Source organism: Thunnus thynnus, chromosome 4 (assembly GCF_963924715.1).
Source record: "Thunnus thynnus chromosome 4, fThuThy2.1, whole genome shotgun sequence".
Taxonomy (NCBI): Eukaryota; Metazoa; Chordata; class Actinopteri; order Scombriformes; family Scombridae; genus Thunnus; species Thunnus thynnus.
Genome location: NC_089520.1, coordinates 23,142,094 through 23,155,533, shown reverse-complemented (window position 1 = coordinate 23,155,533; position 13,440 = coordinate 23,142,094). Strand labels below are relative to the sequence as shown.

Below are 13,440 nucleotides of genomic sequence, written 5' to 3'. Positions count from 1 at the left end.
TCAGTTTTGCTTGTAAACCAGCCTGTAAATGAAACTAACAGCTTCCTCAGTCATCTTGCCAAACCAAAACTACCATACAAGTCTGAGATGGATTTAAAGATGATTTCTCCACTCAGCAACAAACAGATTCTCCAGACAGATGGGAGGTCTGAACCTCTCTATAGTTAACCCGTTGTTAGAGTCAGATGGACCATCAGTCTGTGCAATAGTTTTGTTTGAAGGCTTATTTGTTGAACATAGATTTAAAGAAAAAAACTGATTTTATGGGACAGTTAGGGCACTGACACATCTTGCATTTGACCCCTCAAAACTAATCCACACTACCAGTAATTCAGTGTCCTGTAACTACTGGAACACTTGACCTGCCAGCCAGACCTGAGGTCAGACATGACCTCAGTATAGCAACAGAAAACACACAAAACAGCTGATGCTTTCAGGTCAGTAACCTAAAATCTCAATATCTATCCATAGTGCCAATATTCTCAAATGACTGAGACAGGACTGCAAACATTCGACAAGTAGATGGCTAATTAATTGTCATGAAGGCACAGTATACAAGCTCCAATAATATTTCTCTGTTGCGAAGACATGTTAAAAGTCAGGAAAACCACCTGCTGGGGCAATTACCTTACTTACATACTTATCTTTGTTAACACCCACCTTCTCTGGAGTATAAAGCTAGCATTAAAGTGAAGTAAAGTAAAGTAAAAAAATAAATAAGTAAAGTAAAAAAATGAACATGTCAACTTATGTACATTTTGTTCATGTGACCCCATAACTAATACCAGACCTAATCCTTACAGCTGCAACATTAAAATAATCAAGTAATTCTAACACAATTCAGTGCCATTCACTTAAACCTGTTTTTATAGATTTTCTTGGACACGTAGGGGCAGCGCAACAAACTGTTTTGACATATTTTCACCTCATATGGCAAACGTGTTAGCAAACAGTTGCCTATTTACACTTCCAGCAGACACAGAGCAATGTCAACTTTCATTTGGAGTCTGTTTTTTTGTCTCCACTAACTCCTGAAAGAAATTTCTGGCTCTTTAGCTGCTAATTGCTCCTGAAATTAACCTGCCCACGTCTTCATTTTTTTAGCGGTTCAAATTCATTTTCAGAGATCTATACAAAAGAGTTTTTGGTGTTTGGACCAGTTCTTACCTAACCTGAATAGAGAGTGTTTGTGTCTGTGTCTGTGGACAGAGGGATGTTATATGTGAGGGTCCTGAGCTCCATAGCTCTCTGTGTTGCTGTTATGACACCACAGGGAGCTTCATAGAAGATTGTTTTGACTGGTGGTTTCCAAGGAAGAGTTCGGTTCAGAAGGGAGGAACGGCCTGAGTTTTAATGACTCCACCAGTCTGAGGGATTATTCTGTTTTTAAATAGCTACAAAGATAATCCCTGTGACTCTGACTCTTTATAAGGAATCATTTCTAAATTAACATGAGTTCCTGTGTTTTTTCATCATCATCATGGCTCAGAGTTTGAAAACAGAAAAGCAGGACTCTTTTAACAGACCATGCCACTTGGAGCTTGAGTCTACCCATTTAAACACTATTTTTTATTTTTCCATGTTCATTTAGCATTTGTTCCTCTTCATTTACATCCTCATAGCTGAGCAAATAGACATAGTGATGGAAAAAAATGACATTAGCTATCTGTTATTGAGAGCAATAACCACCTCAGTATCTTGGCATTTATACAATAAAGCCCCTTAAGTCAAAGGTTTATGCCACTGTGATGTGCCGGGGAGCCTCTCAGGTGTTCATATGTGCCATCTGGTTTCACAGTACCCCCTCCCGCAGCGTAAACCCCTGCCAGCTGGCAATTCCTGAAAACCTACATCTGTGTCTTCTCAATTGATTGGGAGACACTGGTGTGTGTTCACTAAAAAAGAGTGTGTTCCACATTTCAAATGCGTTTCCCTTTAAAATACAGATGTTGTTATTGCTAATAAAGTTGTACTTCATATTTGATCAGTGAACAGTGCTTCATTGTGCTTTATGACTCTGAAAATGAGGAATGCAGTAGAGGTCTGGTTCAAGTGTGCAACAGCTGATTTACAGAGTGCAGTAAGACAGATAAAAATACAGAGAAAATGGCTAATTTGTTGTGAAAAGTTGGGTCAATGCCACATTTAAGAACGAAGGTGTGCAGGTGACAATAACAAGACAAGTAGGGCAGCTGAAGATGAGCATCAACCCAAAAAAATCTCTCTTTGAAGATCATGATTTAAGAAATGGTTTTGGGACATATGCTTATTTGCTTTCTTGCAGAGAGTTAGATGAGAAAATTGATGCCACCTTTGTCCCACATTTGTCCCTTAAATGTGAAGCTGGAGCCAGGAGACTATTAGCCTACTTTAGCATAGAGACTGGAATCAACTAGCCTTGCCCTGTCCAAATCTAAAAATAAAATGACCTCTAAATCTTCCTAATTAACACATTATATTGACATTTGTTTAATATGTGCAAAAAGTGTAAAAATTGTGGTTTTATAGGCAGTTATGTGCTGGTCTATTTGACAGCAGGACAGTTCCAGGCTAGCTGTTTCCCCCTGTTCCCAGTCTTTGTGCGAAGCTAAGCTAACCACTTCATATTTAACAGATGAATATGAAAATATGGTAATATTGATCTTCTCATATAACTCCTGGCATAAAACTATCTAAGGTATTTTCCAAAATGTCAAGCTACTGATGTAGCAGATGGTCTGCTTGTTTTGTGTTTACAGGCCTTGCTGCAGCAACATGGAGCCAATGACCTTTTTTCCTTTCGGTTTGTCTTCTTCCATCATGACTTCATACATACTCAGATGCTGGTCATCACTGGAACAAGTGCTCACACAGACTTTTATGGTTAATATTCATCCGTCAAAGGAACTCTGTGTTAGTGACTCCTGCCTCCGGTAAAAGTTAGTCCAGACAGCCTGATCAGACCGTTACACACACACAGTGCATTTATAAGACATGGTGTCACCTGGAAAATATGGCAGTGCTTTAGTAATGCTAAATGGAACACAGACACACAAACAATACGTACTTTGAGTTGTTATTGGTAAGTAGCTGAATATCTGTATCAAGTATTGTGTACCATGTCTTTACCTACCTGTTTTACAGTTGGAAGTGCATTGTTTTACACTTTTAAACAGATTCATAAATATATTACATTTAGTGATTTAATCTAACCCCAGTTTGATATGTAAACAAAATGATCAGTTCATTAAAAAGGATGTTCTATAAGGTATAGATTTCTTTTCTATTATCCAGAAAGTGATGTAAATGATGTCATATTTCTGGTTTCCAAGTCAGATATGATATAGTTCTTTACACTTTGTTCTACATTGAAAACCATAAAAAAGATACTATCTGGGCTCATTTTGCAATCGCTGAGGAAAAACATTACCACCCATTTCCTCTACTTACATATCTATCTAATAATGAGGAAACTGTCTCAGAGTTATATGATCTTTATCTTGCAATGACGGGAAAATGGTATCATTATTATTCGGACATATTGTCATTATGAGAAAAGCAACCTCAGGTAATAATGAGTATAGTCTTTACCATTTGAGTAAACAGGACCACAATGACTATAACTACTTCCTCATTGGTTTGTGGCATTCAGAAGAAATGTAGATGTATCGTTATTAGTATTTGCGGTCAGCATTGGTGGTTATTTTATGATTCAGAGATAAAAGCAGACTCTGATTCACCTGAGGTCTCTCCAGCAGGTATAAATACATCTTACAGAGGCTTTTTTCATCGTTATGAGACAGTTGTGTGTCTGCACGTTCCCCACCCCATTCTCGTCAGTCACATGGATGCTTACTCTAAGTGAATAAACTGTGAGATGACATGACACAACGCAAGCTTGAAAAAGGGAGTGCAGACATGTTGTACACAAATGGAAATCGAACAGAGCAGTCTCCACTAACACTGCTGCTGTTAAAGGTTCCTTTGCCTACACTGTTTGCTTTTTATTATCTATATTTAACTCTGACCACATTCAACTGTATATAATGGCTTCCTTTTACACTGCACATATAAAACACCCACTTGTTGTTCATACTGTACATAACATTTCTGGATTCAGTGTTCTGTACGTAGATGTTGTTACATCCCTTCTTATTACCCATTGGTTTATTTTCCATTTTGTATATTCATTCATTTTTAGCTAGCAGCATAACTCAATAGGGCGTTGGTCTGTCAGTCTGTCCACCACTTTGATTCAGACTGAAATATCTCAATATCTATTTGATGGATTATGAAACACAGATATTTATGGTCCCCAGATGACAAATCCTGACTTTTCCTCTTGCACCACCAAGAGATTGACCTTTGGTTTTGAGCGTGAAATGTCTCAACTATTGGCTGGATTGCCTTTTTACATGGTGTGTTCATATTCCCTTCAAGATGAATTGTACTAATAACTTTGGTGATTCCTTAGCTTTCAATCATCAGGTCAAAACTGATATTTGTGCAATACTTTGGTTTATGAAATTCTTAGTTATTGCAAAACTAATGACAATACCGTTAGCTTAAGCTGTACTTTGTGTTTAGTGCTAATTAGCTAATGTTAGCATGCTAACATGCTGATACAAGATGGTGACTAGTTAGAATTGTCATTATGAGCATGTTAGCATGCTGATGTTAAAGTGTCACTGTGCCTTAATCTTGTTTAGGCCTGTTGCTACTGTTGCATCTGGTTAAACACTAAACTGCATTTTGTTATAATAAGTTTGAATCTAATATGATCTATTCCAAATCTCCCCAAAATTGTGTGGGAAGTTGTTAGTATTATCTATTGAAAAAATAGATAAAAATATAAGTATGTTAGATTTACTGTATATGGCAGATTATATAATCTCCCTGTAATTGAGGCTGGTAACATGTGTCAGATATTCTTATTTTTGGTTATAAATAAAGTGTGATAATATTGTGAAATTTGACACATAACAAAAGTATAATGTTAATCACTGTTGTTTAGAGATTGTTTGCATTACAGACATTAGCAAGATGTTTTGCGGTAAATGAAAAAAAAAATTAATTAAAAAACATAAAGCAAATTTCACCTTTGCAATCATGGAAATCAAGTGTTAGGGGTTTAGCAACAGAGGTTTGAAGGTTTTCAGTGGTTAAGTCAAAACATGTCCATATTTCCCCTGGCTCTCTGTGGACTGGTGTTACTGTTAAACATTGTCCAGCTGACTGAGTCAGACTCATCTCAGGGGAAAGCCATTGAATTTTGCCATTCATACATGTTTCCCTTTGGACTAAGACAGCTCAGTTTAACCAGGGCACATTATTCTGTTCGGTCAGAAATGAGAGGGTTTGTCACAGTTCCTATCCTGTAATAATACACAGATGTACAACCCTGCTGAGGCAGAACTTGGAAAAGATGGAAGCCCATGGGAATGTACTGGTGGTATGAGAAATGTTTTGATCAGAACTTTTGGCATTATAATAAAATAACACTGGTTTAGTGTACAAGTTCAAGCTTTGGCATCCTTTGAAGGTCAGTTTTCCATTCAGTGCCTGGCTGTGTATTTTTCTAGTTGGACATATTGACGACATAACGAATTAGAGTCTTCTTCTCCGGTTTATAGCTTTAAAGCAGAGTTGTTTGAGTTCATGAAAAATGAGTTGGCAAACAAAAAAAACAAGACAAACAAACAAAAATCTTAATTGGGTCATGTTTATTCTCTGTGCCACTAGATGAGATTGGCCAGTGACATACAGTAATCCCTCTCCGTTGCATATTCACAAGGCAGAGTCAGATGTAAATATTTTGAAGAACTCTCAGACAGAAGACCCAGTCAGGGGGCAGATGGTGGTAGGACATCTTGTTTCCATCAAGTCGTAGGATCTTCATCCTGGAATAGGACAAAGGTCCCACCTCTCTGCAGAAACTAGTCACGTTGAACTCTGGAGCAAACCGACAGAAAACATATACAGACCATTTTTTCATTATTAAACAGCCATTAATCACAAGAGTTACAGCCATCTGTGTATTATTGTCTTGTCCAAGTACTGTAGAGACTAAACTAGTCCAGAGAGTTTTGATTTCACATCATGTACCATGTGTTCATCATATGTAACTTATTAAGTTGAAGCGCTTCAGTTACATTATGGGATTTGTCTTGTATCTAAGAGGGTCTATGCAGTCTGCAAATGTCCCTCTTCTTCTCACAGATTCTGCATTTCCCATTAGATGTCTTGCAGGTGCTGTGGTGAAAATGGAGGCAGAGGAAACCACAACACCGTCTTGTGCTTTCTCACTTCATTTTAGTTGTAGAGCTTCTCTCAGCCCTGACTGTAGGCTTTGGCAGACAGGACTCGTGGTAGCTGTCAGGCTGCTAGCTAGACGATGAGGTGTGTGTTATTGTGGAAGTGTTTTGCCTTCTGTCTGTCTGGTTGGTACACAGCCCCGCTGTCTGCTGCATCATAGATTGAAAAACAAGAACACACTTTGACTTTGCCAGCGACTGTGAGCCAAAACTGCATACCAGGTCATAATATTCATAATGGTCATGTGAGTTTTGTAATGTTGCTAAATATCGTCAAATCTGGTATGTGGCTTCTGGCTTCGAGTCTGCTGCATTGTGATATGATTACTATTCGTCAAAAAAGGTAAGAGATGGGGAGCAGACAGAGGAAAGAGGAGTCTATGAAGAGGGGAACAGCATGTGCTTCTGGCTCATCTGGAGCTCTTACCTCTAAAACCATTACAGATGTTTTCATACCAATCTCCTCTCCTCTTTGCTAACCTACTTTCTCTTCATTCAGCCACCCAATATTCCCTCCCCTTCACTTTCCTCCACTCTCTTTACTTTTCTTGTCTTTCAACGTCTCCCTCTGAGCCCCTCCCCTCCCTTCACTCTCTCTATTCTTCTATCTCAAACTTGCCTAGTCTTTTGGCTGCCTAACCCTAGTCCCTCCCGTATTCGTATGCAGTGACAAGGGCTGGCTATGTTCGTTTCTATACAGTTCCTGTCACATTTTCCACATTTATTCTTCTCCCTCACAGCACGGTTCAGGTGTCAGACCTCCCCAGGTAGTCAGTCACATAACTCACTAATACTGGCACAGGAAGAGAGTGTATTGTTGTTAAATGTATGAATGTGTTCACATGTGCAGGAAATTTCAGAGACGTGAAGTCAGTGACACCTCTACATTCACAGTGTGAAAGTTGACTGCATTTTGTAAACATTTTCTTTGTGTGTTTACACCTCACCTTGTATTTCATTGGCCTCCAGGTAGAGGTACTGCAGGGTGGTGGGGACTGTGGGAATGGTTGTAAATTTGTTATAAGAAAGGTCGAGTTCCACCAAGCTGGAGATGTTGAAGACCTGTGGGTGGACACTGTGGTTCTGCAGACCACAGTGACTTAAACGAAGATACTTAAGATTGAGGAATCCCATAAAACTGTCTTCCTCCAGCACAGAGAGGGAGTTATTGGACAGATAGAGCTGTTGTACAGTGGGGGGTAAATGCCCAGGAACAGATGAGAACAAATTCCCACTGAGGTCCAAAAGGCTTAGACTGAGCAGACCTGTTAGATGAGGAGAGGACACACACAAATACAAAAATTAATATTGACAAATTGGTGTGATTCATTTTCAACGTTAAATGCCAGAAATATTCTGTGTTAATTAATGTAGTCAGATTGTTCAGAGAAGTCTCAGGGGCAAACCTCAGGGTGTGAGATGTAGATTTAATCAATGTCAACAAAAAACTCATTAACCTTTTCTCACATGGCAGTGATATTTTATCCGTTATCTCAACACACTCAGTAAAAGGTTCAGATATACTCAGTAGGTATCATGGCACGATATGAGGTTGAAAATCCAGTCTATCAGTTAATATAATTTCATCCTATCCCTTTCAATAAAAATATAATGCATCATAAAATATCACCTTGTGCCCATTATTTTATTATGTATATTCATTAATATTTATTTTACTTAATTCAATTTGATTTATTTTGATGCTTCCAAAAATGTAACAGCTCTAAAATTGAAAATTAAGCTGATTTAAGAATAATTAAACACTTTAAAATGGCTTTAAAGAAGAACTTTTTAAAGGCAAATTTGTACTAATATTTGAAGTCTAATTGCTGCTGAATTAAACCCCCTGACCCAAACCACCTTGTGGCTTAGAGGAAAGGCACAAATTTGTGAAAGTACCTGTTCTATTTCAGATAATAAAAATCTGTTTGTTTTTAATGTTTGTCTCTGTGTTTTGTATTTGTGAACAGATACATAGCAGTAGCACTAAGTTGTTTTGTACTCTCTTTTTTACTTTCCGTACCAAGTGTTCAAAATAAATTCTCTAAGTATGAAGTCAAGGAAATGACACATTACACTACCTCTGAAGTCTCCAGCGGTAATGGTTTGCAATCTGTTTCCCTGTAGCAGCAGCAGTGTCAGGTTATGTAAGTTCTGCAGAGCTCCAGGGCTGATGCTGCTGATTTGGTTGTAGGCCAACCGCAGTTGTCTGAGTCCAGCTGGCAGACCACTGGGCACTGAACTCAGGAGGTTGTGGTTGGCGAAAAAGTAGCACAGCTGGGTCTGGTTTTTCAGGGTGGCCTGGTCCAGCTTGTCACTCTGTAGCTGGTTGTGGTCCAGGATGAGCCAGCGGAGCCCTGTGATGTTGGCCAGAACAGAGGGAGACATGGACGAGATGTTGTTGCCCTGGAAACAATTGAACACAATGCCTGATGGATTTTGTCTTTTTACACTTTCCAAATAAAACAAACAATATACAGTGAAGTGCAGTGGAGGTCAGTTACTGTGTGAGAACAGGAAATGAAAAACCGCAGTGGGTTAGTAGCAGACCATTGTTAATATAACACATGTTCAGTGCCCGTGTCAGTATTGTTCTTACCTGCAGAAACAGGTATTGAGTTGTGACCGGCAGGTGGTCAGGCATGTCTGCCAGACCTCTGTGGTCACAGTACAGTGCTGTGGGCCAGTGGATGGGGCAGTCACACTGTTGAGGACAGGCCTGAGGGTTGTTGGCTCTGTACCAAGATGGGTCCATCCGGCCCTGCAGGCTCATCACGCTGGGCTCACCAAGCAAGCGGTTGATCCACAGAGGAACTCCACCATAGTCCATGTCGGCCACAACAGTGGCTGTGTCAAAAACACACAGGAGCACCAACATGGCACAGCACGGGACAGCCATGGAGACAGTTGGTCAGATATGTAACCCTACAAATTAAACATGAAGACAATTATATCAAATGGGAACTCCATCCTGATTTTACATGTCAAAGTCACCCAGCTTGTAAAAAAAGTTGCATGTCTCCTGAACAGCTTTGTCAAGTCTTACAAAATTACTAAAAATTTAATTATCCAGGTGTTTCAGCTGGGGCAGGATAGGATAGATATGAAAGGCTCATTCTAAGATAACAAAAACATAATGATTCTTTTTTTCAGGTGATTATAGACTAATAAAAAATAATTATGAATATTATATTCCATTTATGCCAATAGACCGCCTAAATATTATACACTAGTCCTAAGTTCACATTTGTAGTTTTGAGTAAAATTTCTCAAGAACCATTGGATGGATTCCCATGAAATCTGGTACAGACATTCATGTCCTCCTTGGTTTCTGACCAAATACCTGCAAAACTAATAACATTCCCATCAGGCTTTGCTTCACTTTCTGTTTAATGTTTAACAGCAACTGTTAGCATGTTAACATGCTAAACTAAGATGGAACATTATACCTGATAAACAAAAAGCATGTTCACATTGTCATTATGAGCAAATTAGCATGCTGTTAGCATGCATGTTAGCATTTAGCTCAAAGCACTGCTGTGCTTAAGAGACTTGCAGAGCTGCCAGCACCACTATAGACTTTTAATCTTGTTTAATCTGTTTCTCGCAGGTTTTACAACTTTATGGAAGTGCAATACTAAAAACCCTTTAAGATCTGGTTTAAGCACTGGACTTTTGAATGATAAAATAAAAACTTCCTGTCAACCTGATACCAAGATGAAAATAGTTTCAGCATCGGGTCAAAAAAGGTCACTAAACAGTATAGCAGTCTCATTTTAAGACATGAATCAATAAATTATTACAAAATTAAAGGAAAGACCCTAAACTTCTAATGTTGTATACCATGTGGCGTGAAATGAGACACAGCACAAGTTGAGATGGTTGCTTTTGTACAGCATGCACATTCTTTCTATTCAAACTTCTAAGTAAGAGACAGAAGAATACATTTAATTTTTTCCTTGCATGCACAGCTGTAGATGGTTAAGGTAACACCCACAAGGCTGGTATGTACAAAGGTACACACAGAGATACACAGTTGTCAGTTACTGTTGGTTACAACACAGCAGTTAGAAAGAAAAGTTTGCATCATCAGGAAGTTTGACTTGATCAGCATGTTTGCGATGTTGCATTTTACCCTTCTCACCCACAGTGCAGTTTTACAGTACAGCACATGCTCCAAAGGTTGCCAAGACATTAGCTGTGTTATGCAATCATGCCTCATCGAACCAACTGTAGTTACACAGACAGACGCACATTGTAGATTTGAACATTTCCAGTTTTGCCTACGTTGCAGAGAAAGGAAATGGAAGCAGATGAGAAACAAACAGTAAACTGACACTTACCGGTTGATTAGGAGCTACGCAATGGGAACAGGTTGTTTTAGATTCCCAGAGCTTCCGTTCCCCTCAGGAGCTGTGTGATAATGTGTCTGTGTGTGTTTTTCCAGCTACCGGCAATGTTTACCCTCTGTCTGATACATTCCTCTTCTTCAAACGCTGCCCACATCCCAGACCCTAGACCTCCTTCATAATCTTCCCTCACTCCCTTCTTCCTTCTCCCTTCTCTCAGCCCTCAGTAACGACTGAACCCACAACATTTGGTGGAAACATGTTTGCTTGTACCATGGAGATGCACAAAACATACACAGAAAGACTGGAAGCAAAAGAAGAGGGATTAAATCAAATGAGGGCAACTGGGTTTGGACTCTGATAGCGCAGAGCTGTCAGTGAATATGAGAACATTTTGATCAGCATTCAAAAATATCCGTGTCTGTGAGTGTGTGTGAGTGTGTGTGTATGTGTGTGTGTGTGTGTGTGAGACTGGGTCTACAGTACGTGTTCTGCCTAGAGGCATTGAAGCCACAAAGTACCTGGGGAGCCAAAGAGACCATTCTGTGTGTATATGTGTGTATCTTTGTGTGCATTTGTATCCATCTGTGTGTTACTGCATGTGTGCGTGTAGTGTGTGCATGTGTGTGTGTGTGTAGTGTGTTTCTCGAAGAAAGGAACTTCTTGCAAGCATCTGAGCAGGGGAGAGGGAAACGATTCCAGATTCCTTTCCCCCCAAATATGAGGGGAGCTCTGTGAAAAAAGAGGCAAGGTGGAGAATAAAACGGAGAGGAGGAAAGTATTTCCTGGTGAGAGCATGGAAAGAGCTCCCTCTAGGAAAACCATATGGAATAACACCCACAACAAGGTTTTATAGCCTAATAAGTGTCTGTATGTGTTTTTGGGGGAGAAAAGAAGTGATGAAGCATTTTATTTTACCACAAAAACAGGCAAACAAGAAACTAAATAAACAAGAATATGTGTTTATATGCCAGTGACAGCAACTACAACTTTTTAAAGTAATAGTTCCACATTTTGGGAAATATAATTATTTGCCTTCTGGCAGAGCGTTAGATGAGAAGATTAATTTATATACCATATACACTTTATTAAGTACACCTTGCTAGTACCTGGTTGGACTCCCTTTTGCCTTCGGAACTGCCTTAATTCTTTGTGGCATAGATTCAACAAGGTGCTGGAAACATTCCTCAGAGATTTTGGTTCATATTGACATGATAACATCACGCGGTTGCTGTAGATTTGTTGGCTGCACATCCATGATGCCAGAGGTGCTCTATTAGATTGAGATCTGGTGACTGTGGAGGCCATTTGAGTACAGTGAACTAATTGTCATGTTCAAGAAAGCAGTTTGAGATGATTTGAGCTTTGTGACATGGCGTGTTATCCTGCTGGTAGTAGCCATTAGAAGATGGGTACACTGAGGTCATAAAGGGATGGACATTGTCAGCAGCAATACTCAGGTAGGCTGTGGAGTTTAAACGATGCTCAATCGAAAGCGTGCCAAGAAAATATCCCTCGATACAAGGCAGGATGGATCCATGCTTACATGTTGTTTACGCCAAATTCTGACCCCAACATCTGAATGTCGCAGCAGAAATCGAGCCTCATCAGACTAGGCAAGTTTTTCCAGTCTTCTATTGTCCAATTTTGCTGAGCCCATACGAATTGTAGCCTCAGTTTCCTGTTCTTAGCTGACAGGAGTGGCACCCAATGTAGTCTTCTGCTGCTGTAGCCCGTTCTGCTTCAAGGTTCGACATGTTGTCCATTCAGAGATGCTCTTCTCCATACCTCGGTTGTAACGAGTGGTTATTTGAGTTGCCTTTCTATCAGGTTGAACCAGTCTGTCCATTCTCCTCTAACCTCTGCCATCAAAAAGGCATTCTTCGCTTGCAGAACTGCCGCTCACTAGATATTTTCTCTTTTTCGGACCGTTCTCTGTAAACTCTAGAGAGGGTTGTGCGTTAAAATCCCAGCAGATCAGCAGTTTCTAAAATACTCAAACCAGCCCGTCTGGCACCAACGACCATGCCAAGTTCAAAGTCACTTAAATCACCTCTCTCCACCATTCTGATGCTTGGTTTGAACTTTAGCACATTGTCTTGATCTTGTCTACATACCTAAATTAATTGAGTTGCTGCCACGTGATTGGCTGATTAGATATTTGTGTTAATGAGCAGTTGAACAAGCGCACCTAATAAATTGGCCAGTGAGTGTATATGAAGCTATAGCCAGCAGCTGCTTAGCTTAACTTAGCAAAGACTGGAAACCTAGGGAAACAGCTAGCCTGGCTCTGTCTGATGGTTACGAAATCCTCCTAACAGCATCTCTAAAAACCACTAATTTTATCTTGTTTGTCAATCCATACAAAAAAAAAAACAGAAAAAAATGAACAAAAATGACAATCTGCAGTTTTCTGGGTAACATGTACCAGACATATTTACAGAGGAGATATTTAGGATGATTCATGGCTGTTGTGTCATGACAGAATCTCCAACAAATTGATGGACCTCAGAAAAAAAAACAAAAAAAAACAATTTTATTTTATTTTTATTTAGCCTTTATTTAATCAGGAGGTCTCTTGAGATATCTTACTTTTTTGCAAGAGACTTGGCCAAAATAGATAGATATAAATAGTTACATAAGAGTATACATCATTAATATACAACAATCACATACAGCAATAAAAAATTATGTCTGATCTGAAGGCAGTGTTCCCAGATGGTTTCCAGAAGTTTATCTTACATATTACTCTAAGCCCAGGGTGCAGGGTATGAAAATGCAATTTTACCAAGTTGTGA

At 39.4% G+C, this 13,440-nt stretch overlaps 1 protein-coding gene across 1 annotated transcript; it reads right to left on the bottom strand.

Annotated features, from left to right (window-relative positions):
- Positions 1-5,687: 5,687 nt before the first annotated feature.
- Positions 5,688-11,205, bottom strand: zgc:113307 (uncharacterized protein LOC553753 homolog). The gene is made up of 5 exons (XM_067587713.1): positions 10,637-11,205; positions 8,893-9,218; positions 8,375-8,699; positions 7,241-7,558; positions 5,688-5,931 (listed from the first exon to the last, which is right to left on the bottom strand). Exons 2-5 carry the CDS (start codon positions 9,190-9,192, stop codon positions 5,780-5,782), a joined length of 1,095 nt encoding a protein of 364 aa, XP_067443814.1. The 5' UTR covers positions 9,193-9,218; positions 10,637-11,205; the 3' UTR covers positions 5,688-5,779.
- Between the last annotated feature and the right edge of the window lie 2,235 nt (positions 11,206-13,440).

Bases quoted from the DNA above. Each gene is read 5' to 3' on its own strand.
- zgc:113307 (XM_067587713.1), bottom strand. From the start codon at position 9,192: ATGGCTGTCCCGTGCTGTGCCATGTTGGTGCTCCTGTGTGTTTTTGAC. The intron at 8,700-8,892 runs GTAAGAACAATA...AATTGTTTCCAG, and splicing joins CTCAATACCTGTTTCTGCAG to GGCAACAACATCTCGTCCAT. The intron at 5,932-7,240 runs GTGAGGTGTAAA...GGTTTGCTCCAG, and splicing joins GGAGGCCAATGAAATACAAG to AGTTCAACGTGACTAGTTTC.